Source organism: Dryobates pubescens, chromosome 4 (assembly GCF_014839835.1).
Source record: "Dryobates pubescens isolate bDryPub1 chromosome 4, bDryPub1.pri, whole genome shotgun sequence".
Classification (NCBI taxonomy): domain Eukaryota; kingdom Metazoa; phylum Chordata; class Aves; order Piciformes; family Picidae; genus Dryobates; species Dryobates pubescens.
The window spans coordinates 23,625,508-23,651,345 of record NC_071615.1 but is presented as its reverse complement, the minus strand read 5'-3'; the positions used below and the strand labels follow the sequence as shown (position 1 = coordinate 23,651,345).

At 39.0% G+C, this 25,838-nt stretch overlaps 1 protein-coding gene across 1 annotated transcript; it reads right to left on the bottom strand.

Annotated features, from left to right (window-relative positions):
- Positions 1-3,316: 3,316 nt before the first annotated feature.
- GPD1L (glycerol-3-phosphate dehydrogenase 1 like) lies at positions 3,317-25,117 on the bottom strand. Its single transcript, XM_009898322.2, has 8 exons — positions 24,990-25,117; positions 20,736-20,913; positions 19,276-19,416; positions 16,947-17,085; positions 15,828-15,940; positions 8,921-9,154; positions 8,406-8,512; positions 3,317-6,209 (listed from the first exon to the last, which is right to left on the bottom strand). Exons 1-8 carry the CDS (start codon positions 25,040-25,042, stop codon positions 6,113-6,115), a joined length of 1,062 nt encoding a protein of 353 aa, XP_009896624.1. The 5' UTR covers positions 25,043-25,117; the 3' UTR covers positions 3,317-6,112.
- Between the last annotated feature and the right edge of the window lie 721 nt (positions 25,118-25,838).

The window sequence follows — 25,838 nt, the reverse complement described above, 5'->3', positions numbered from 1 at the left end:
AAAAGAGCAAACTAAAATCCAGAAGGCTGTATTTTCTGAGCCCACCACATGCCTATGCTCAGTGACCAATCTAACTGACACCAAGTTCACCAAGTTCTCAAAACAGATATTCAGAAAGAATCTACGACACTGAGAGCTGAAGTATGTTTTCCTGACAAAAATGTGATGCAGTAGTTTGCAGTTTTAAACCCGGGCTTTATAATCTCAGAATCACAGAAAACATCCGGTTGGAAGAGACCTCAAAGATCACAGAATCAAAGAATCATAAAATCATAGAATTGTCAGGGTTGGAAGGGACCTCAAGGATCATCTAGTTCCAACGCCCCTGCCATGGGCAGAGACACCTCACATTGGATCAGGTTGCCCAGGGCCACATCCAGCCTGGCCTTAAAAACATCCAGGGATGGAGCTTCTACCACCTCTGTGAGCAACCTGTTCCAGTGTCTCACTTCCCTCATGGTGAAAAAGGTCTTCCTAAAATCATCCAGTCCAACCCTTGACCCAGTATTGAAGGGTCAACACTAAAGCGTGTACCTAAGTGCCAGATCCACACGCTGCTTAAACAGTGATGGTGACTCCACTACTGCCCTGGGTAGACCATTCCACCATTCCAATGTTTGAGAACCCTTTCAATGAAGAACTATTTGCTAACATCTAGCCTAAACCTCCCCTGGCACAGCTTGGAACCATTCCCTCTAGTCCTGTTGCTTGACACCAAGGAGAAGAGGTTGGCCCCCTTATTGCTCCAACCTCCCTTCAGGTAGTTGTAGAGAGCAATTATGTCTCCACAACAACAAATAATGAATAAATAATGAACCTGAACTTGGAGAAAGGGCAAATCAATTCAATTAATGTCATTATTATTTTCACCTAACCATGCAATATTTTTTTTTAATGAAAGTGGCATTTCAGAGATTCAGTGACTGCAAGCACAGATGTGATAGTATTTCCCTAAAATAGTAGCCTTGCATTCAATTAACCCAGATGGAATTACTGCTGTATCAGAGACTGTAGATGGGCTGGAAGAGATTTATGCACTAGATTCACAACAGGTTGAAATCAATGTATGGACACAGCTGGTGCAAAGGCAGCTGAGTATCAGTCCTCCTGGTGACCTCACTAAAAGCCTGTGCAAAATTCTCAGCCCCTAGAGGGATTACTTGTGCACACTTGTTCAATAAAAGGTAGGTAGGTGCTTATGTCTATAGATGAGCATATGCACATGCATGTACACACACCCAGCTTTTGACAGGAAGAACCCTTCTTAAAGTTCACTACAAAACAGAAGGTATAGGTGCAGCTACATTAACACAAGAGGGAAGCTGGGATGGATACGAAGAAAAACCATAGGCTGAAAGACGCTAAATGACTTGCATCCAGCTAAGAAAACAAAACATGCAGTGTAGCAACCACATCACTGAGTGCAATATGGGTTATACTGAGCAGACTTTGGCAGTTGTATCCCACCTAAACAATCATGAGTGCTCACACCATAGCTTTATTATTCACCTATTCCTTCAGCATGAGTTACAAGAAGCAGATACATTTAGCAGGAGTAATTCATGCTATTTCCAGTAACTTACTGATAGAACCAACACATGGTTCCCAATGCTCCCTTACATTACCCTTCACAACATCTCTCCAAAGTAGATACTGTAGGTAATTGGTAAATACAACAAATAGGTAAATTCAATCTAGACATGGGGAACTCTGACAGAGATCACATTCTGCTGGTTGCCACCCTGCTGTTCTCCTCTTAAAATTCAATTCAGCAATTGCTTTCAATCAGAGCAGAAGCAGACTGATAGATTGACAGTATCTGAAAGTCTCTCTTCAAAGCATATTGACAGGAATCTGGCATCAAGTTAGAGCAGACTGATAAGAGAACTAGGGTTCATTCAATCTGAATGCCAAGCACCTCTCCTTTGCACATGCTGGGATTGAAGAGAGATACTTTTCTCATCCATTATTCAAAGTAGAAGCATTACTTTTTAGTGCTCAGATTTCTATCAGCTCACGGTAAATCACAGGAGAAAACTCCAGGAGACAGGCAGAAGAGCAAGAGTTTTGCACTTTCTGTGAAGTGCTACGTGTTCCAGGACATTTTATTTCAGCATTAACCAGCCTCTGTGATAACTATGTACTTAAAATCATATGACTGCAGCCTTAAACTGAAGTCCAGGGTGGGTGTGTAATGAAGAAGGATCAGGACAGGCCATTGGAAACTCGACTTCTTGTCTGCCATGTGTCCTGTACTTCAGGGCCAGCCTGGGTGTAATTTACAGTCAGATGATCAAAGGCATCCAACCTGTGAGTGCTGATTTAGTGAGAAAGCACCACCCCTTCAGAAAACGACTGCCATATGAGAGAAACATATCCATTTAATTCTCTTGTGATGGTTTTTACTTTCCTATTGACTCAGAAGAATTAAAGCCCTTTGGATGTTATGTTTTAGATACCTAGTTGACTTCATGCATCCTTAAAATAAATAAAATTTTGAGCTAGAAGTACAAAGAGGAATGACCAAATGGCTGAAACTCTGGCTTAAAATTAGGAGTAAAATGCATACAGTCACAAGTTTGCTGGGCAGCCACCTTTACCTGTCTTAGTATCTCTAGTTGTAAATGAGGAATTAGGAAATTGCTTTTATTTTATTAAATGCTCTGAGACTTTCTGATAGACAGTGCATTATTTTATTCACCAATAAAATGGTACTTGTTTTATAGTATGGTGCTCTGCAACCAAGTACTTGACCTTCTTTTCCCTGGGTAAGACTTCTGACATCCCTCACACCTTTAGCTGGTGCAAAAACTGACAAAACCAATAACAGGGTGCTCTCATAATTTTCCAGGCTCTTGCAACTGCAGCAAGAAAGCTCCTTCTCTTACTCTTAGTGGATCGACAGCATATGCATCTAGTGCTGATCTATAACCATCTCCAAACACAAGGAACACTCTGTAAGACTGCAGTCTTACAGGCACCTGAGGAACTTGAGCAATAAAAAGGCAGGCGACTGCGGAGACGGGGCTCGTGGTCACTTACCCACTGGCGCCCTCCTGTGGCTCACTCAGCAACGCAAGGCACCAACAGCAAGAAATCGTTTCCGAGGCCAAAGACAGCGTAGTAGTTTCACTAATGGACAGAAACGATGGCATCTGGATGTCAGACAGCTCTGTTTAAAATACAGGTTCTTGCATATCAATCTCATCTTTGCTATCATTACATGTCATATCCATAAAAAGCCACGTTTCATCAAGTGAAAAAAATATTAATTGCAAGCCATGTAAAATGAGACAACAGAAACCAGATTCCCAAGACAAAAATCTTTACTTGTAGTAACTCTTCAAATAAGTATACATTCACAATCTTTAAACAGAATCAATACACATGTGTAGGGCAAGTCAAGTATGTATCATTAGAAGATAATGCCTTCTTTAGCAATTAATGTTCACAAATCAAGAATTAGTTCCAAATTTAAGACCCTCCACACAGGGCTTAAATGTCTTCAGAAGACTGTCCCAGTACCAGGCAAAATGGAGCGTTTGTAGAACAGAATTCTAATCATTCAGATCAAGTATATCACATCAGAGTCTTTTAACAAGCAGTAAATATTAGTGGGGGAAAAATATTTATTGCCAAGCTAAATGTTTTCAAGCACTGAAAAGCAAACACAAATGGTGAAGTAGCTATAGAAATTTAAATTAGTTAATGAAACCTTGCCTTTTCTCTCAAAATACAAGATTTTCACTACACACTGAAGGAAAGAATTGAAAAAAAATTGGATTTGCCTTAGAATAGGCTTCTGTACAAAACAAGATTTTGGGGTTTCAGTGGTGGAAGTAGTATTGCAATAATAAAGAAATAATCTTAAAATATATATTAATTTACCACATTTAACTCATATAGCCCTTTATCTTACAAAATGCTACTGTTCTACATACTGCATGTAAAAAAGTTTTCATATATGTATAGACATGTACATATAAAGGCAGAGCAAATCAGCTTGGTATGAAAGAAAATACCACAAAGCATAAGCAGACACACTAAGAGTTAGGCAGTAATGAGGAGTGTATGCTCCATGTGTGCGTTACTGTAACAGTGCTTCCAATCTTGACTCCAAGCACAGTGCTTACTCCAAGTCAGCTCCACCAGTGATTCCTTAACTGCAGCACCTGATGTTACTTAAGCTCTAAGTCATCGGTCCTATTTAGTACTAGATCAGAAATAAGGCAAAATAACTTTTCTTATCAATGAGTATCTAATAACATTCATAAGATCTTCTCAAAATTAATTAAAAGCATTATAGGAGCACAAGAATGGTACCCCTGAGCTGAGGCATCTTCCTGTCTATACAAAGCTGACCCAATGCTCCTTTGTTTCAGAGTAATCCAGGCTACTTAAATAAGTATGACATCATTCTCAGGCATTGCCTTTTTTCAGCAAGCTTTGAATAACAACTTAAAGCTCCAAGATGCATTTGTGCTCACAATTTCTGGTCTAAAAACATGACTGAGAACAGTAAATAACAGTTCTGATACTGCTCAGAGTTTTGGAGTGAGTATTCAGAGTGGATGGGCTTTCTTACTGAACTCTGTAAATCTCAGTGCTAACCCTTGCCTCCCAGCTGGAAGACTGAGTCCACTCTTAATGTAATTAGCATATATTTTACAAAAAAAATAGTTTAATATACAAGACAAGCATGTCAGATTTCATTTATCTACCTTCTCTTGCATCAACTTTCTTAAAAAAAATAAATCAAAATCAAGCCAACCTCACCTTCAAACTCCACAAAATCACAGATTCTCCAATAATAAATAACATTAATCTCTCTCATAAAGCAAAGGTGCCTGAAGAAAAAATAGTTGAGATACCTAGGGAATAAAATAGACAGGTGCCTTTGAGAAACTTTCTGGGAGATTGTAAAGGTCTTTGTCCAGCACCCATTAAAGTTTTGTCCAGTGAAAGATTAATTTCAGAATTCACCTTTTCACTGGGGAGGCTGGTTCAGGACTACAGTCCAGTTGACAAGTCAGTCACTAGCAGGCACTGAAATGAATGCAGTTGGAATACTGGCACATCACTCTTTGGACAACACAAGCATGGTCTACCAGGGAATTCCCCAAATATTCCTTCAAGTGCTGTGTGGAGTGCAACACTTTGTAGCCAGAAACACAGCATGACAATTTAGAGCAATGGATGTCCAAGAGTATCCTTCCCCACCTACCACACAATACCAGTGAAGAACAACCACAGGTGTAACACTAAAATGAACCATAGGTTCTAGCATTCAGAATCCCCTGGTCAACACCTCCTACTTGTTTTGGGGAATGGGATTCCAGAAGAGCCTAAAACCTGAGAATGGCAAGGGAGAAACAGAAAAATATAAAAATGCAAGGATTAAAAAACAGAGGGGGAAGTAATGATCCCCCGCTAGCATATTCCCTTCAAAACAGTGTAATTAAAAAGTTTAAATTCACTTAGAAATCGCTTTCACAAGAGTCTGATAGCTTTAAAAACTTTCAAAAATCAAAATATTCTTCACTAGAGTTAATGAAAATATCCCTATAGTCCCCTGAATAACTGCCACCACTTACTTTGCATTAATATGGCTTAAATTAATATAATCATAGGCAGGCAAAATGTTGAAATTTAACTGTATATAGAGAATAAAACCAAGTTCTAATAGAAAGGCTCCTAATATTTCAAAGTTACAGACTTCATTCAGTCTTCATCAAAACCAGTGGGACACCCACTGTGTCCAATGTATCTTTGACTAGGCCTTCATAAGAGACAACAAAACATTGTGGTTTATGTTGTAGGAACATACACAAAGTACACTTGTGTATATACACAAGATATGTAGTGCAATTTCTGCATTGTGATCTAAAATGAGTTGTATTTGAGCCAGTAAAGTGACAATCACCAAGCCAACACTGCATGCTGAATCAAATAAGGCTGTGTAACAAAAAAAAAGACCCAGTCAGAAACATTCATATTGTTATTGTTGCCTAGTGAGTAGCTTTGAACAAAGCTTAATGATACATCATCCACTTGAACCCACATAGAAGTTTGAGAGGCAGAAAGCTGCATTACTATGATGGCCTGACTGGCTTTATACATGCTCTGGATGACTTTGAAGGCAGGATATCATCTCTCTGACAGGCTTCCCTTCATAGCAGATTTGATACACAGCAGTAAATAGTGGAAACCTGAGGAAACAGGGTGGGGAAAAGCAAATAGAGTGTAAGTTTATTTTGTAGCATTTTTTAAACAAAAGAAATAAAATGAGGAGAGCAGGGGGAGGGAAAAGACAGACTGAAACCCCAGTTGGCCTGAAAAGCACTGGATAAATAGAGAACCTACATGCATCTCTAAAATGAGTCATTCTCAGAAGCTTAGCTAGCTCTAATGGAGCCTACTGAGGCTCATTACATGCAACAAACCATTAAGTAATCAAAAAAACTTATAAATAAAAACATTTGCCATCTTTCCTTAACATTCTTATGGCAGTATTCATCTATGGTTAAAAAGGAAGGCTGGCACATCAGTTCTGCATTGTGTCCAAGCAATAATTTGATAATGTAATTGCAGAACATGATACAAAGAGACCCAAGAAGAAATGAAGTTTTTACTGAGTCCAAAATTAAACATGGATTTTTAAACCTTAATTTAAAAAAAAAGAAGAAAAAGAGCTAGAGTTTAATTGGCCACATTTCCAACAACCCCCATACTCAGTCTTCTCTGACAATCTGAAGGCTTGTTACAGCCATGACACTTTCCAGAAGTTTGTATTTGCTTCCTGTCCATTATGAATAGTGACAACCAGAGAAGTCTCATTTTCATAGAGCCTGGTGAATTTAAGGATTAATTATTTTTTCACCAAATGCTATTTCAGTGTGGCCTTTTATAATGATAAATTTTGACCAAACACACTATGTTATGTTGACTGAAATAAAGGGCACTGGAGATACTTAATTTCTGAGTGACTGACAATACATCTATCTGGACTAGGACTTTCTCCTCAGAAAAGTGGTCATTCTAAAACTTTATCTGTAATAAGCAAATGTAGCACTGACAGAACCTTCAGCTGTTACTGAACATCATACATACTTGCCCATACACTCTGTTATCATGTGTTTTGCTAAAGCAGCTCTAAATCACTAGAGAAGTCATGAGCCATTCAGGAGTACCATTATAATACAGTGACTACTGCATTCTAAGGGGCAGATAAAGGAGTGTACTTGGCTGAGTGCAATAATTTGCGTTATAAGTGGGGGAATGAGTTTTATATCTTTCATTACAAACACAACCCAAAGACTTTTATAATGCACCCTGTTTGTTGTAAGATAGACTAGGGGGAAAAAAATTAACTAAAAAAAAAAACCCTGAACACAGCATCCTGTTTCAGGAATCATAAGCAAAACACTGAATCCAGTATTTCACTTTGTTGGGTTGTTTGTTTTGGTTTGTTTGGTTTGTTGTGGGTTTTTAATTTGTTTGGTTTTGTGGTTGGGTTTGTTTTTTTTTCCTTCAGGTAGCTCAATTACTGTACACTGCACAGAAAGACTTAGTTGCCTTACACCCAGGAATAATGTTTAACAAAAAGTCATTTAATGCACTCAATCCATTAAAACTAGACCTTAAAACTGCTTTGGGGAAAAAAAAAAGTAGCAAAGCTTGGACTGACTGGTAGTCATTTATATTCTGATTTTGTCTCCTCTATGAAAGGAACAGATAAGATACATCTTTAAGTCTTATGTGGAGACAACTGTGTGTGTAGCTTTAGAAATCACACATGTTCTGACTAGAATACAAATTCACAGGCCAGACAACATGCTTAATTTCATACAACAGATAAACCCTGACCTACACAAGCAGATGGCAGGTTTTATCCTAGACCAAACTTACAGTGATATTAGGGACAAGAACTGCAGTATCTAAGCTAGAATCCATAGCAGCCACTCTATTCAGATGATCACCTATATGGATCCTAAATAACAAAGCTCCTCTCCAGGGAGATATGCAATTAATTTACTACTATGAAATAAGTTGTAGAGCCTTTCCAAAAGTCTCTTTAGGAAGCTCAGCTTCCATTTTCATGTATTTTATTCCTTCCACATGTTATCAACACATTCACTGTGCTATCCTGTCATAGCAGAAGGCAGTAATTCTGCAAAAAGAAAAGCATTCACAAATTTAACATCACACTATTAGCTCTGTATACAGCAATATTATTCTGAGGTTCTATCCAAATCTCTCTGCAATTTTAACTGAGGATTACGGTACTCCTATTGCAGTGATTTTCTTTTCACTATTAGCTTTATGAAGCTATGAACAACAAATACACATAAGGAACAATGGATATTAAAAAAGGGATATATGGAACTTGCTTTATTTGTTCTTACTTTTCCAGCATTCCTTTCTGCTTGAGGATGCGATACACCTCTGCAGAAGTTTGTGGTCCTTGTAGTTTCTGACCATTCAACATTTCTTGCTCCAATTCTTCAATAGACTAAACAATGGAAGAGGAGGAAAAAAAAAAAAAAAAGAGAGAAAAGGAAAGCTATGATAAAGTTTTCATAACCCTGACACCACCATCTGGATAGAAAAAATAAGGTGTTACTAAGGGTTTTCCCTTCTCAGAGGTGACACTGAGTCTCCCATATTCTTGTCTGGAAATGGTTTCCTCCTTAAATCTGCATTTTCCAGCAGCTTATCTCTCCAGTTTTGCTTTGGTTCTCTTTTTGTTAGTCACCCTTTCTTTGTAACACCTTTACACTCATTTTAGCCTTGAAACACACTCAGAAATGAGTGGATACTCATGCAGTACTTCTGGTATCTCTTGGATAACTACTATCACTCCAACAAACCAGGACTGATGGTATTTGTAACAATAAATTTCACCCAGTGAGTAAGGTACCTTTCCAGTTTTAACAAATGCTTCTGCTACACGTCGATTTCGGCCACCATAGCAGGTTGTGATGAGATCAGCCACTCCACAGCTCTCCAGGAAAGTGGCAGTAGACACCTGTCCTTTGCAAAAAATTCTGGCAAAGGCAATCATCTCCATTAGGCCAAGGCGAATAACAGCAGCTTTGGTATTATCACCACAGTGAAGGCCATCACAGAACCCAGCTCCTACTGCTACTATGTTCTAATGAGAAGAAAAAAACAGTATGGGAAATGAGTCAATTATTGCTTAAAGAACCCTAGGAAATGCCAAATGACACAGTGTAGATGTTCTCAATAACTGCCAACATTTCACTAGTCTAAGACTAGGTTGGTCTTTTCCGGTTTTTGTTTTAGGATTTTGAGGTTTATGGGCTAACAAGACGAGTCTTACAGTGCTAACTATTTCCAAGGATAAAAATATAATTAAAGCTCTGGATCAAGTTGTCCCAGAGGCTTTGCAGCTGTAATTATTGACTATCTCCAAGAACAAACAGGTTACACTACACCCAAACAGGGTATTTTCTAGATTGAGTTGTTCCTTCCCTGAGGCAGGGGTGAACTTACACTGACAGCCCACAGCCCTTTTGTTCATATTCTCTTTAATGCTGGATCTAAGAAATACTTATTATCTTCCATGCTGACATGCTAAAAGATCCAATTCAGCCAAGCTCATAGTATTCAGCCTTTTTAAGTATTCAGAGTTCATATAACAGTAATAGTCAATCAAGTATTCCAAGATGGTTCATAACACAGGAAGACCTTTCCTAAACAAAAAAAATGTTGTCTGTTTTTTGGGACATCGTCCCCCCCTCTCCCCTCCCAGATCTGGGGGCAGTCTTCTGCAAAGAATGTGCTGTTTCTTCCTGACTATCAGCTATACAGTCCCTTCTTTTGTTTAAGAACATAGAGATTAGTTGAGAGACATTTGAGTGATGTGGCTATAAAAGCTATTTTCTGGTCTAGGAATTAGAAGCACAGTTCATTTGCCCCTACCTAAAAAAAAAAACCCAATATCATACTCTACCAAAAACCAAAACACTTCCAAAAAAGATGACATTCTGATAGACTGGTAAAGCAAACAAGGATGCAATAGATGTAGTAACATCTTTCTGCAATGACCTCAACAGAAACCACAAGAAAACAAGTATTATGGCACCTAATGTAGCACTGATGTAGGGGTTAAAAAACAACCAACCCACCCACCCAACTTTAACTGTTGCTGAAGAAACAGCAGCAAGCAGAAGTTGCTAATGAGAGCAACACACTGATTAGCAGCCATTCTTGTTTTGGTTTTTGGATGGTAAGAACCAATGACTGCAGGCAGCTGCAATGCTATGTGGCAAATCACATTTAGTGACTCTGAATCAAATGAGGTCAGAGGACGAATCACTGCTTCCCAAGTAGTTAGTTGAGGACTAAGGAGGACCTTTAAATTTGCAGAGAGGTATCTGAACATCAGACCTGAAGCAGCAAAAGATGATCAGATTTTAAGTTCATACTTCAGATCATCTTGCCTTAAATCCTGGCTGTGGTAATTGAGTCAGGGTATGTTTTCAACAGATGCTTCTCCCAGAGCAACCTCTAGTTCATTTAGTGCCAAAGCAAGAGGAAGTCACACAGGTATTTAAGAATTTATCAGATGAGAGAACCCATTTAAATGGATTTATACATACCTGAGGAGAAAATGAGGGAGCTGGGGTTGCTTAGCCTGGAGGAAGCTCAGAGGAGACCTTATTGCTGTCTACAGCTACCTGAAGGGAGGTTGTAGCCAGGTGGGGGCTAGTCTCTTTTCCCAGGCAAGCAGCACCAGAACAAGAGGACACAGTGTCAAGCTGTGCCAGGGGAGGTTTAGGCTGGATGTTAGGAAGAAATTCTTCACAGAAAGAGTGATTGGCCATTGGAATGGGCTGCCCAGGGAGGTGGTAGAGTCACCATCACTGGAGGTATTTAGGAAGAGACTGGATGAGGCACTTGGTACCATGGTTTAGTTGATTAGATGGTGCTGGATGATAAATTGGACTTGATGATCTTGAAGGTCTTTTCCAACCTGGTTAATTCTATTTTCTATGAAATTTTCTATGAAGTATGCAAGTGTTTAGTGCTCAGCTGAAAAACAAAATAATTTTTTTTAAGCCACCTCTGGGCTTTTTCCATGTAGTTCTTGAACACTCGAATACTTCTTTACCACTTTGAAACACGCTACCTACTTCTACCTTTTGTAACATTCTTCCTTTGGAGCAACAGAAATATTTTCTAAGCCAGTTATTCCAAGACTAGGTACTTCTGAGGAAATCACAGAATGTTAGGGGTTGGAAGAGACCTTGAAAGATCATCAAGTCCAGCCCCAAAATGTGGTAGGGAAGAGGGTAAATATTGAGTCTAACACTGAAACACCAAGCTTCTTGTTTACACAATGTCCCTATTGTATTTTCTTACACATGGTTTGCGAGCAACAAGGAAACAAGACAACTGAGTATGCTTTGAAACACAAACCCATGCCTAGGGGACTGTTACATCCTGGCCTACACAAACCTCAGGCCACAACTAGGAACTTACCAGATCTAACATCTGGTTTCGTTTAAATCCTTGAAAAATCCATGATGATTCTCTCATATGTTATTTAATATAGAGAAGAGGATTATACCACACTGAAAGTTACACCTTACAGAAAAACAAACACTTCCTTTAAAAACAAAATTACCAGAAAAAAAAAAATCTCACAAAATTTGAGACCGAGGCATCTTTCAGTTCAAAACAAGACCAAAACAGGCAGCTTGGTATTTGAAATGTCTTGGTGCAGGCACTAAGCTAAGTTTGTCTCAGAAAGATCCAGAAACAAAACACAAACAGACGTACAAGAGCCTAAAAATGTTAGCACTACAGTGATTCTCTGAGAAGCAGACTGCATGGGGTCAATAGATGACCAAGAAAGCATGGCTAACAAGTCTGCAGACTTTGCTGACACACAGTCAGTGCTCAGAAATATCCAATATACAGTCCTACTCTGTTTACAGTTAAGTTTGTGGAATACTCATGAAGACAGCTTCAGGGACCATTTCTGAGGCAACCATTGCCTTTCCATAATCAAATGGATCATTAGAGAACTAACCAGAAATATTAAAGGTGGTATCACAACTCAGCAGAGCCTGCTCTCCCTCATGCTTCACATGAACTTGGACAAGCTCCTTGCTTCATGTCATGGCTGAGATAGGTCAAATTAAGACTCAATAAATGAAAGAGTATCAACAGAACCATCAGAGTGGTTAAGCATAAACTGCTTAATTGGTCCTGGCAAACTGGAATGTAAATAATGGATTTAGTTTCCACTTAATCTCAGGAAAGAGATTACCACAATCACTTCCACAGTACCTTGACTGCCTACCCAGCAATGACATACTTTGCCAGACCATCTTTATAAGTTAGAATATTGGGTTTCACAACCTGGTAAACCATAAATCATCATTATACCTCTTACTACTTTGCTTATGACTAAGATAGAACCGTAAGATTTCAGGTTGCTTCAGGCTCATCTTGAAAGGCAATACAGCTGCTGCTCATTCTTCTTCCTACAGAAACTGTCACATTTGTCTTGGCCCCTGGCTGCTGCCACTTGAGGGCTTTTAACTCACCAAATCCTTGAATATATACATCAGACAGCTAGAGCTGCCCTTTTGCCATAACCAGAGATTCTATTCTCACTTCCCTCGTACTCACTCTCTGCACTGGCTATGCGATTCCAGTATGGTTTACACTCAAGAATACAGCTATCAACTTCCTAGGAAGGACCCTTCATCATCTGGCAAATGCCAGCTGGAACTTGTAGGGTGGTCATGGGTCAGTCTGCCTGTAAAGCCAACTGGACACCTTAAAACTCAACTAGCCAAATGTAAAGTTTGTTGATTTCTGACCTTAAATCTTAGAAAAGATCACCAAATAAATGTGAAATGTGCTTCAGTTCTCAAAAGAAAAAAAATCCTGATAGAGAAGAACATCCCAAGCACTTTGTTCCTACAGTCAAGAAGTTAATGTAGACAGCTGCTCTTCCTCAGCATCAGATTTTGTGGACTGCCATTACCTATTCAGCCAGTCTAGAAGCTGACACAAGGCTGCAGTTTCACTGCATAGATTTCTGATCATCACATGTACTTAGCCCATTGTAACAAAAAAAATACAGTAAATGAAGTAGGCATCTCTATATATGCATATATAAATGTATATAAACAGCAATTAAACACATATTCTTTCATGATCACCCAGCTGAAATACTTGTTATTACAATCTGAATTCATATATGCTTCAAAAAACAAATTTCAAATTATCATAAGGGAAAGCTGTGCTCAGAGCACTCTCTGTTACCCCTCTGTACTTTTCATCACACTTTAGGCAACCATCCACATTGAAAATCTTCTCTGCTTAATATAGGCTTGCAGAAATAAAGAGCAAGGTAAGCGCAGACTTTTAACAAGACCTAGTCCTATTATTGCAGAAATAGCTAGGAAATCTCTTTCCTAAGATGGCTTTTACAGAAAAATGCAGGAGCTGAGAGAATGTATTATTTCTCATAGTGTACAGCTTCTGATCCTTTAAAACAAGAGTTGCTTTTACCATTTCTGCATCCAAAAAGACAGTCCGGACCAGCATGTGTGCCTGTCCTCCAAACTGTAGTTTGCAGTTACACTGCTGATATTGTGAATTGGCACTGCTACAGAAAGAGAGTAGAACCTGTATTTTTATACCTGTCTCTTCATACAAGACATGTGACACTGCCACCTTCTGAAATAGGAATTTCTTCCTTCCTCCTCCTTGAATAGATTCATAGAATATCAGATTAGAAGGAACTTCAAGGATCATCTAGACAAACCTTTCAGGGTATATATATAGTTTAAATGAGATGGCCTAGCACACTGTCAAGCTGGGCCTTCAAACTGTGTAAAGTAGGAGAATACATCACCTCCCTTGGGAGTTTATATAATGCTATTTTTTCATGAAGAAACTTTCCAAGTTTAAAAAAGTAACTGTCAGCTGACAGAAGCTACAGATTTTTCTCTAAAAACAATTCTCACATAAGAAGATCCTTAGTTTTCACATTTTTATTACAAACACTATCAGATTAATCACAAAACAGCAAAGTGCCTATTGTTACCCATAGCAAACAATTCTAATAATAAGGGCATACAATCTAATAATAAGGGCATACAGCTTCTACAGACAAAAAGCTCAAGTTTACATTTCACTATTTGCAGATGAGCTTTGCATTTTGCTTTGCACAGACAATAAAAACATACCCATCTGTTTAATAAATTGTTTCTTCATTTTCTTTCACAAGCATACACGTTCCCAGTACATTAATAAAATTTTGCAAAGTTCAAGTTAAATACAGCTCAGGAAATTACTTACACGATCTCAATACAAGATCTAGGATTAAATTAGAAGGGGAATAAGAACCCCAACTTCTAAAATATGACTTTAGTAACATTTTCTTTGAAATTAAGGAAGATTTGTATGTTTAAAAAAACATTACCTGTACTACCACAACAGATCTATGCCACTTTTACCAGTTCATGATTTTTAATGAGGCAAGGAATCCATAGTAGTTTTAAACAAATTAATCTATCCTTAATTTGCTTTTTGTTTAGAGATTATAGCATGTATTTCTTTGGAAGTCTCAACTCAGTTAACAAAATGCACTGCAATCAAAACCCAATGACCAGAGCACACAGAATTAATATACAGCCTTTTAGAAAAGCAACTAGAGAGTTCTGTTTGCAGGATGAATTATGAAGCAGGAAAAATGAACAAAACAAGGCTACAAAGAAAATACACAAGTTTCACCTCAGTATCTTTCCAGGTCACTGCACTTCCAAAGAGATGCTGATATCTTGTCTGACTTGGACCTTTACAGTGGAGTTTGAGTGTCTGCTGACTAGCTGCTGAATTTCATAAGCATACTCATTTCTAGTGCCCTTTCACAAGATTAGTCTGGAATAAAAATGACCTGGGACATAACTAATCTAGCTAGCAAAAATTTATAGTAGCTAATCTACTTCCACCTGAGCAGGAATCAGAACTCCTTAGCTTAAAGACATCATTCACTGCTTTGGTAGCTTTGCTTTTAACAGAGAAAACAAAGAAATAGAGAATAGTTACTGCCAAACAATCTACTAAACCACTATACCTATCAGAAATACTTCCATAATAGACATCAAATAACATGAACTACAGTGCTATTGGCCAGGGTGCCAAACAGCTAATACCTTCCCTCCACGAATGGTCTGTCAATTAACCTGAAAAGAATATTTAAGCTAGCCTTTGCTTCCTGTTAGCATCAATCTTGTTACCAAAATATTCCAGATGTGCAACTCTCCAAAATTATATTTTTCCTATTCAGGTAATTTCTGTGTGTAGTTATCCACATGAATCTTACTCAGTGTATGTCCACAAAACACAAAACGTAAGAATGCTCACATTGTGTAAGTCAATGAAGAGGGGAATAGTTTTGTCAACAGACACAAAGGATTAATGCCAACTTCCTTCCCCCTTTCTTCTTATGGATGCACTGTTGCAAAAAAGAAAATAGGAACTAAAATGGGTGTTAGTGAGATGAAATCAATACTTATTTCATGACTGTGTGTAGAAAGAGAAAGATGTGAAAAGATGTAGAAAGAGAACTTGGGAGACAGTGAGATAAAGGTCTAAAAGGCAACTCTCAGAACATGCTGCTCTCCCAGTTCCCATCCCATCTTCACAGAAATGTTATCTAGCAGTTTTATATATTATATAAAGCACAATAAACTTTATTCTTTAATTGAAATTACTCTCTTCTTTTCTACTAGCATCATTCCAACTGTGTACCTACTACAGCCTCTTAATCTTACCTTCAAAGCACCACAGAGCTCAACAGTATCTGCATCATCTACTACAGTTATCCTGAAGTTTGGAGTTTGCAGGAGTTCTTTGAAGAGAAGGCCATTTTCCAAGATTTTGCTGCCTGTTCAGAGAGAAAGGAAGACTAAAAAATGAATAATTTATTTTTGTGTTATTTAGCCTTTCCTGTGCAAGCCAAAATACTTAAAAGCAGAGATAATGTTCTACCTTCATCCTAAGGAGACTCCTGTTTTAAGTGACTAAGGACATGTCCTCTGTATTGCACTTAAAAGCTCTGCACTGAGTTGTTCTGGACTTCATAATTCATTGCCTGCTCAGCAACAAATTCTAAACAACAATTCCAATACTTATCTGTACTCTCTCTTTTTTCATCATTCTCTTTAAAAGGAAGTTACCAATAAAACAAAGGTCAATTAGAAATATACTAGGTACAATTCTACCAGTATTCCCGTATTCCAGAAAAATACTGACAATAGAACATCAAGGATGTTCTATTAATTGAGCATGCTATCACTGACAAATGCTTCTAAACACTAAGAGGTAAATCAATCATTCAAAAATAAGTTCAATACAAAAGTTATTAATGAGAGGTTACAAAGCAAAAAGGCACAAAACTGTAAAAATTAACACTGAAAAAGTAATACGAACTGTGCTACTATGTATGACTACCTCTATGTGTATACACATGCACATATGTCTATCTGGACACTATAAAATCCAAGACTAGGCACACATCTTTGTGCTGCAGAGGTGTGCAAACCTCAACACAGAATTAAAGGCATGTCTAGCTTTTGGGGGAATTAATTATTTTGAGAAATTAACATAAGAGTTCAATACCATAAAAAAAACCAACCACCAAAAGGTGTATAAAGGTATCATCTGTGACCAGAGAAAGGCGCTGGAGTACAGAATAAATAATGATTTATCCATATCAACCCATGCAGACACAAGAAAAATCTCAAGCACAGCAATAAATAAAGGTATTTCTCATGTGGATAGTGATGAAAAGCATGCTTAGTATTTCACATAATTATAATATGTGAGCCTATTGGTGTGTCACTGTGAGGACAGGAGCATGTTTTAAATATTCTTATTACTTGGAACAGTACCTATTGTGGTTTCACAGAATTTTTCTGCTGCCACCTCATTGGCAATGTTGGCTCCCATCAGCACACTGATGTCTATTCCCATCTTCTCTCGAATAATGTCAGAGATCAGTTTGAGTCCCTCTGGGCCTTCATCTATTCCCTGCAGCCAACATTAAATGGAATTACTAAAAAGTCATTCATTAGACACAGCAGAGAAAAAAGTACACCATAATTAGTCTTACCCATGGTTGAGAATGCAACAAGGTCTACTCAGATAGACACTAAAGATGACAGACTTGCTCCCAGTGAGACTTCCACTATTGTTGTGGCCTCTTTGAGCTGTCTTTTCACAGAAGGTAGTACCTTAATAATTAAGACTAGCTCTAGATGATGGTATCATCTTTTATTCCATGCTCTATCAAAGTACAGGCTTTTTGTTTTGTTGAGGTTTTTTCTGTTTGTTTGGGATTTAGATTTTTTTTTTTTAGGATACATATCCACCCTTCCTCTTTATTTAAACATATTCATTAATCAATATTTCATTATAGCACTAGTGATCACTACCCAGAGCAGTAATCCCACAGGAACATAGGCCCAGACTGACTTCAGATATGCTGACATATATTCTTATTTACTCCACTGATTTCATTAGAATTATTTCTGCCACTAGAGATAGAAGAACATAAGCCACATTTAGCAAATTAAAGGAGAAGAAAAATTATCTTGAGCTTATATAATAAAGAAGCAGAGAAGCACAGCTTCAAAGTGACAAACTGAAGTGCATCTAGGACAGTTGTGTGGTTTTGATGCTTCTGCATTCTCTACAAAACGCAGCAAGCGCACTTAGGAAGCACTACTTTTTCATACCTCTCAGCAATATATCAGGATTGCACTGGCAAAACAATACAGATTTGCTTAGCTTAGCCAAACTGAAGACACAAGCTTGCAGTAATAAGGGTGTTCTCTTCCATTTAAGCACAGATAGTGTATAGTGTATACACTAGTGTATACAAGTGTATAGTTTTCCAGAAATGAAAGTAAACAAGGGAATGTGTGCTGAGAAAATAGCCTATTCTCAAATATGCTCAAACCAATACAAAGCAGAATCTTCCAGACCTTGTGAGAATAGCTTATTCTTTGGAGCTAAATACACAGAGGGAGTTAAAAAAAAGGGCAGCTCGTGCACATTTTAAAATTCTGCCACCAGAACTACAAACACTCCAGTGGAATGATTCCTGCACCTCTGCCCCATCCTGTTTCCTATGCTCGAACTATCTTTTTGGGCCATGCTGAACACTCTCCTGTTCCAACATATTTAACATGAACAAGAGAACTATCCTCCCAGTCACGTGAAATTCTCTCAGCAGTTCTTAAAACTATCAACTCAGCACGTGGGATGTGTGTTAACAATCAAAGCTTTATGCTTGTATTCTATGCTACGTCTAACGACACATTTGGGAACAACAAATAGAAGATTGGAAAGCTTGGTGCAAAACATATTCACTACTCCTTTCTTTCTAAAAAGTCTTCTGAACAGCCTCATTGTCCTTTTCCTGCAAGCTCTAGCCTAAAATAAAACACAGCATAACAATCCATTACTGACCAAGAGAAATTCCTATCTTGCATCTAGAAAGGTTTAACAGAACAATGTGGTAGGTTGAGAGAGGGCTTAGCTCTCCCTCCTCCACAGAGTAAGAAACCACAGCTAACTCAGTCGAAGAGCAAAAGCTATATATTTACAAGCATATATGGAAAGCAGGTTATATATAACACAATATATACAGGTATTTACAATATATACACAGAAATACACAGCAAAGACAAATAACACAACAAAAATCCCTCCCTCAGGGAGGGATCCCCTCTTTGGAACCCCCTCTCTCCCCCCCTTACCTCCCTTTTTCCCCAAAAAGGGGTTAGAGAGAGAGAAAGGCAAGTTACTAAGGAAAAGAGTTGTTAGCAAGCTTCAAAAGCCCATGCAGGATTAGTGTTTGCTTATCTGAAGGCCAAGTCCAGCAGTTCGCAGAAGAAGCAGGCAGGGAGAACAGGCTGAAACACCAAACTCCCCCAACTCCCAAACCGAACAGAACTGAGGAAAAAAAATTTTCCAACCACTTCACAATCTAAAACTGAATTTTTGTTTATCAACCAATGAAATTCGTTTAGAATATCAGAATGTTTTGGTTCTAGTACCAAAAACATTAGCCAGTGTGTTCCAGCAGTGTTTGTTCTTAAAGGCACAGCCTCAAACGACCACAAACAATCAAGTGAATAATACAGTGAGTCTTTTCATACCAAAACACTACACCATGACACATTCTCAGTTATTAATGCATAGTATTTATAATACCTTTATGAGAGTTATACCAAGCGCTTTCTTAGGTACTCGTCCTGTGATTTGATCGCAGACTTTATGAATGAACTGATGAGGAATGACAAAAACCAGCAAGTCTGCATCTTGTACAGCTTCATTAAGGTTTGGGACAGCAACCTGTGCAGTTATAGGAGAGAAAGGCGACATAACTTCTTAAAATTATCACTAATTAAACTATTCACAAGTGTAAGTGATAAGTAAACACACATTTTGGTTTTATACTGAACGCTACAAACTATTGTGCTTCATCACTGAAAAAAAAACCAGTAACATAAACTTATTAGAAAAGCAAAATAATTTAAACTTTCAAACAAGTTCTGTTATGTTTTGAAAGAGGCATCTTCACAGCCACTAGCATAGTTAGTGCCACAAAAATTCAAAATGTTCCATAACATTCAAACAAGTAGTTTGAGTAAGAAAATATAGAACGAGAATCTCCCTTTTCTGACAAAAAGCATCTCAATTTTTGATAAATTATTACATGCAGAAATGTAGTTTCTTTACTTAATGACTTACTCATTTTCTTTGACAGACCTCTTACACTTGCCAGATCACATCCTCTTTCTCTGTACTCACAGATTTTGTCTACCCTTTAAGAAGGTGACTACCAGACTCCACTTTTCCTAACACTTAACCACCATCTTAAAGTAGGACTCAGGTTTAAAATGTAGCAATGAGCTTGACCTATTTATTGATAGAGAAAAAGCGTGAGTGAGCAGGTAGTGGGAGGCACGAACAGCGCACTTGCTGAAGGCCGGGGAAATGGGATTTCAGCATTATTCTTGAAAACTGCAAAGTATGACAAATCATATTTTTCCTGCCCAAAATCTGTACTGAATTGCCAGCTGCTGCAGCCTTTTCCTGTAATGTTTTGTGGGCAAGAGTCACCGCCTGCCCATCCATTAGCATGTTACACTAACACAGAACAGATAGGGAGTCCTACTGCTCTGCCCTAGCAGCGCTACAACTAACACGCTAATCTGATTGCACACAGTTGAAACACAACTGAGAAACATACTACCTGCAAACGGCTTCCAGTGTGCTTGGGAAATACTCTAGTTCTTATCCTCTAATACTTACTAAGAGTTTCAGAGTACTTCAAATCCCTTCAATTCTCACCAATCATCTCCCTTCCAAAGTTGAAGTGTATGGTCAGATCTGTTACTCTTGCCCTCATTTTCACATTTCCTTCTCTATACAAAGTAACATGAAGACAAAACTGAGACTGGGGAGGGGGGGAAGGAGAGTACAATGCTTTGGATTTACCTGCCTGCATAACTCCATAAGTTTACCTGATCTCATCTGTAAAACAGCATACAGTCTGAAATATTACAAACCCTAAAGGTGTTAACAAAGCAAACAAAGCAAAAACTCCATTCATGGCATGAGCAATATTCTCTCTGCTCCATAACTAGAATTTAGCTTCTGAGCCTTACCACGTTCTCTGGAAGCTTGTATCCAGGGAGATACTTTACATTTTCATGTTCATTGTTTATGATATCTGTCAGTTTTCTCCCATTAATATTCTCCTCAAAGACCCACATCTTCACTGTAGAAGCAAATTTTTGCAATTGTTTTACGTTATTGCCTATTATTTTGGCAACTGCAGAACCCCTGCAGGAAAAAAAAAATAGTCTAAGAAAAATTATGATTTTACTCTAGAAGAAAGAGACTGTCTTTAAAATACACAAATTCATAGGTTATTGACTAGTTACTCTGTAGCATTTTTCATCTAGTGAAACAAGTGGAAAAATACAGCAGTCATTCACATCTGTTGCTTTCTCTCCAATATATCTAAAGTAGGTTGGGCTGAGGCCTTTACTGAAAACGTGCTTACTTGTGTTGCTTGCTTATTGGCTCTCCAGTGAGAGTTTGGGTTAATGTATTTCCACAGATCAAATGGATTATATCTTCAAAGCAGTGGTAAAAGTGACATGCTCCATTTTTAAAAAAGGATCTTTTTCACTTCTTAGAAACAGGAAGCTTTCTTTGATGACTGACCCATCAATTGCTGCACAATCCAGATGTGTGTTTAAAGCCAAGAAGCATTCATATCTAGCAAAAATTACAAGCTTTACAGTTATGATGTCAACCTTGCAGAATTTAACTGTTGCAATGGCATCCTCTGAATTTGCAGACTGACAATTCCATTACTGTTAGGCTCATTTTCTCCACAAGAACAGACAGTGAAACCTGTAGGACAGTGCCCAGTTTTACTACTCAAATCTCAAAGCAACAATAAAATCAATCAGAACTACTGAAGCTACATACAAGAGGAGAGAATCTTTCACTCTCAAATGCTGTATGAGACAAGAAGATGCACATTTGTAAAACTTGTTAACCTAACTTCCTTTCCTGGGACAAGAAAGCACAATTACTGATAAAACCCACTAAGCAGACAAGATTTTAGAAAGATGCTATAAAAATACAGAGTCATCAGTCTGAGGCTTATGTATGTCTGTATGTAGAAACTGCACATTTTAATAGAATGGAAGAACACCTCAGCTTTTTGAATACTCACACACTCCCCTATATTGATTATGGGCATTGCTTGTGTCAAAGCTGACAACTAAATCAAGTATATTCACTCTGCTCCAAGAGCTTTTAATTGGGCACAACTCAACGTTCTGCATCACAGATGTGTACCGTCACAAGCCTCAGGTCAATTTCTAAGTAGTGGAAAAAGAAATTACATGATCCTAAGTAGACTTCTTTCAGTTAAACCATAAAACCGACTTAAAAGACTGGATTTCTCTGATAGCACTTCACACATTACAAATTCCTCTGGGTTCAGGAGGTGATATGGGAGCCGCAATTGTCAGCCATCTCTCATCAAGCTCATATTCCAGATCTGTAGGCACAGGATAGTTTTCACCACAATGGCAGACAACTCACCAGCTCAATACCCAAATTTCAGAACCACACAACCAGTATGAATCACATTCACCATAACACAGGTATGTGCTCCTTGGAATGTGCTCTTAATTCCTTGAGCACATTTACTACTGCAGATTTATATACAAAGTCTGGATTCTGGCAAATTAGTGTCTTCTGGTTTGAACTTCAATACATGTTCTTGTGTGCTTAGTGTTGATAAAGACAGAAATAATTGATTCAGAAAACTGACTGGGACTTTCAAACAGTTTGCCAGCATGAAGTCTGGCAATGTGTACTACTTGAGTGAGACACTAATTCCATTACTACGTAGCACTGAAATAACTTATTTGTCTGGTTTTTTTAGCCTTTGAATGTAGGATTTTAAAAGTGAAGATTTGCCTAGTCTCAGTTCCTGAATTCAGGAAGATTCTGCTGACAGACTTCTTTGGTTCCTCATTTCCTGTTATGCTGCAATGACTGTTGTACCAAGGTCAAAAAACTGAGTCTAAGAGTGCTCCGTGCAAGATAAAATACCAGCTCCCCACACCTGTTAATCAAACAGGCAAACTTCTATTCTCTTTTGTATCCTAATACTCCTCAGTGTGTACACTGAAATAATATACTGGTATATCTGGCTCTTCTTGTATACTCCTGACACACTGCAAGGCAAAGAAAAGGGAATTTTTGCCAATTTATTCCTAGCAATAACAGTTCTAGTGTGAGCTAATTTGCAAGACTTGGTGTCTTCAGCAGCAGTTCAACTGTTCACATGCTTACAGTTTAGAAACATCAGTCACACATTCCACTAATCTAGGCTTCAAAAATATATAACCCAAACAATACGATGCACATAAGCATTTCAATTTCTTTCTATTTACCTGCTTTTGAACATTAAATGCTTCCAACTTTAGGATCACAGGCCCCAGTTCAAAAAGCCACTTACATATACAGGTACACAATTCTAATTAAGTCCTATTTAGTTCAATGGTTACGTGTATCATTGAATTACAGTGCTCTTTGCAGTCAGGATTTGGTGTCTGTCATCCCTTGGCCTCTGAGGAAGAAATTACCTACCTCTCCAAGAATTACTGTTTTCAGAAACTTTGTGGGGCAGAGGGGAAGGTCATGGGAGACCTATTACAATTTAAAATGTTTGATTACTTTGGTTTCTGTTTTACTGATAGAAAAAGGGAAAAAACCAAACACCACATTGCTATCATATATGAAATAAATTATCAGGTATTTGAATACTTTTATCCCCCAAAGATGACACATAATGCTAGTAATAGCATAATGTCTTTCTCTCAGCACCACAAATATAGACATACTGCCACCCAAATACCCACCCTGTTAGGAAGGAACTTATCATTAGACTGACCCAATGAGGTGAAAACAAAACATGGTTATTGCTAGTAGATAACATCTACCAATCCTTTTACTTCTGCAACTGTGTTTCACAGTGAATCAGATATAAAATCTTCCTGTAAAACATTTGGATAGATTTCAGGTATGGAAGAATGGCAACAATACTCCTAAAAGATTGTTGTCTAACTGGAATTTTCTTCTGACATGTACTGCAATGCACAGTATCTCCATGATCATTTACAAGCTAGTGCAAGGAAAGGAAGAGATATTGCACTGAAACTGCCATTCCCTCCACAAGCCATCACAATGACAAATATAACTCGTCAGTTCCTGGTATTTTTAATTACGCAAACCAGCACCAATAGCAAATTGCTCAGAGGGAGCTGTGGGTGAGCAACAAGTCTAAGATCATCTTGACAAAAGCCTGTCAACTTTGGTTTAAAAAAATTGCAGTACCTTGCTCTACACCAAACTCCTGTAAATTTACATTTAGTCTTAAAAAAGATAATGTTATCACAAATAATGTAAGCATACCATTAACAATTACAGTGATAAACTGTGAACACAGACTTATAGAACACACTGTACTTAACTTACTCACTGTAAATAGGGATCCAGGGTACAAACAGTGATCAGGAATGGCAGAGAAATTGAAGCAGCAAGGCAAAGGATTTAATAAAATGATCTTTCTCTTAGAGACCTGATTAGTAAATCTATTGGTTTCTGTAGACACAACAGTAAATGTAAGTCTAATGACAGATGTAGCAATAAAACCTTGTCTCAATCCTTTAGTGTGCCTCAGCATAATCAATGTGAAAAAGAAAAGGTATTTCAAATGACCTAGTGTCTCCTCAGCTCTTTTTTAAACTACCTTGGAAAACAGCTAACATAGGAAACCCCGAACGGCACTTTGGGGAGCAGTGCACTTGTTACAGGAGCCCTGCAGGCAACTCCCAGTAGACAATGACCTGCTGGAAAAAAAAAAGTTCAGTATCTTTATGCCCACGTCACCTGACATCAGAAAAACCACACAGCGGATGCCGGCTTAAAATAACGTCTCCCCAGAACAGATGGGTGCTTACAAGCCCGCCAGAACTGGGTGCTCGATTCTGCCACTTCTCCCTCAGTTTACTTGGGGACAGCACCTTTACCCCCGAGGGAGACTCCGGGCTGACGAACCCCACTCCTACGGCACAAGCGCGCCTAGAAACCCGCCACAGTTGCACCAAGAGCACCGGGGCCGTTGCCTCCAGGACGCGGCTGCCCTCACCACCGCCACCATAGAGAGGAGCGCCGCCACAGCGCGAAACCCTCCGGCTGCGGGCCGGGGGCACGACAGCGCTGCGAGGGAAGCGACAGCAAGGCCCGGCCGGGCACGACCGGAGGGAAGGGAAGGCCGGGGCCGCCGCTAGGGTGTCGGTCCTCTCCGGAGCTGCCGTCTCACTCACCAGTTTCCCGAGCCCACAATGCAGACCTTGAGGGGCCCCGCGGAGAGCGCCATGGCAGCGCCACCAGCGCCACGCTACTGGCCGCAGCGCTGAGCTCCGTGAGACGACTGCTACACACTCCCCTCGCCGTCACCGTCAGGGACTCGCCCTTGTCTCCCTCCGCCCCTACGGCTTGTCGGGAAGTGTAGTTCGGCTCGCGCCCTCTCCCGTGCCGGCTCGTGGAGGGGGTCAACGGCTGCTGCCATGGCGGGCTGGGCTGACGGTAACGGCTCGCAGAACTGGCACTCCTGCAGGCGTTGTGCCAGATCCGTATTGTCACCGTTTTCTACTCAGCTAATACCATACATGTAAGTCACACATGTCATAACGAAATTCTTTTGCTCTCTTTTAGTGTCCAAACAGCATTGAATAGCTTTGGAGAAAGCCTGTGAAGCCTCCAGATGTGGAGGAATCAACACGTAATCAGGTTGGGCCTGGGGAGAAATAATGAGAGAAAGAAAAGTGTTCCCAGACACTCATTTCCCCTCAGCCTTCAGCCAAAATCATGTGATTCGCTGTCCCTCATGCTTTTCTAGGGAAAAAACAATGCAGATGAGGTGTTGGTTGTTGGTAAGATGGTTATAAGTTACCTGTGATAAACTTTTTTGTCAAAGGTGTATTTCTGCTGACACCTTTAGCTCTCAAATACAATGCTCTTATCTGTACAAAGATGGTTCCCCCTCCTCTTTATTTGTATAAACCATTTATCAGGACAATACCCTTTTGGCTTTGTAGCACTGTGAGCCGTGGCAGACTTTGCTTGTGCTTTTTTTTCGTGTGGCTTGGTAGGAGTCTGAGAGTGTAAGCTGC

What these genes read in the sequence shown, in the direction of transcription:
- GPD1L (XM_009898322.2), bottom strand. Translation starts at nt 25,042, where the DNA reads ATGGCGCTCTCCGCGGGGCCCCTCAAGGTCTGCATTGTGGGCTCGGGA. An exon ending in ATTGTGGGCTCGGGAAACTG is followed by an intron (nt 20,914 to 24,989) that starts GTGAGTGAGACG and finishes TTTTTCCTGCAG; the next exon opens with GGGTTCTGCAGTTGCCAAAA. An exon ending in AGCTCTGTGGTGCTTTGAAG is followed by an intron (nt 9,155 to 15,827) that starts GTAAGATTAAGA and finishes TCTTCTCATTAG; the next exon opens with AACATAGTAGCAGTAGGAGC.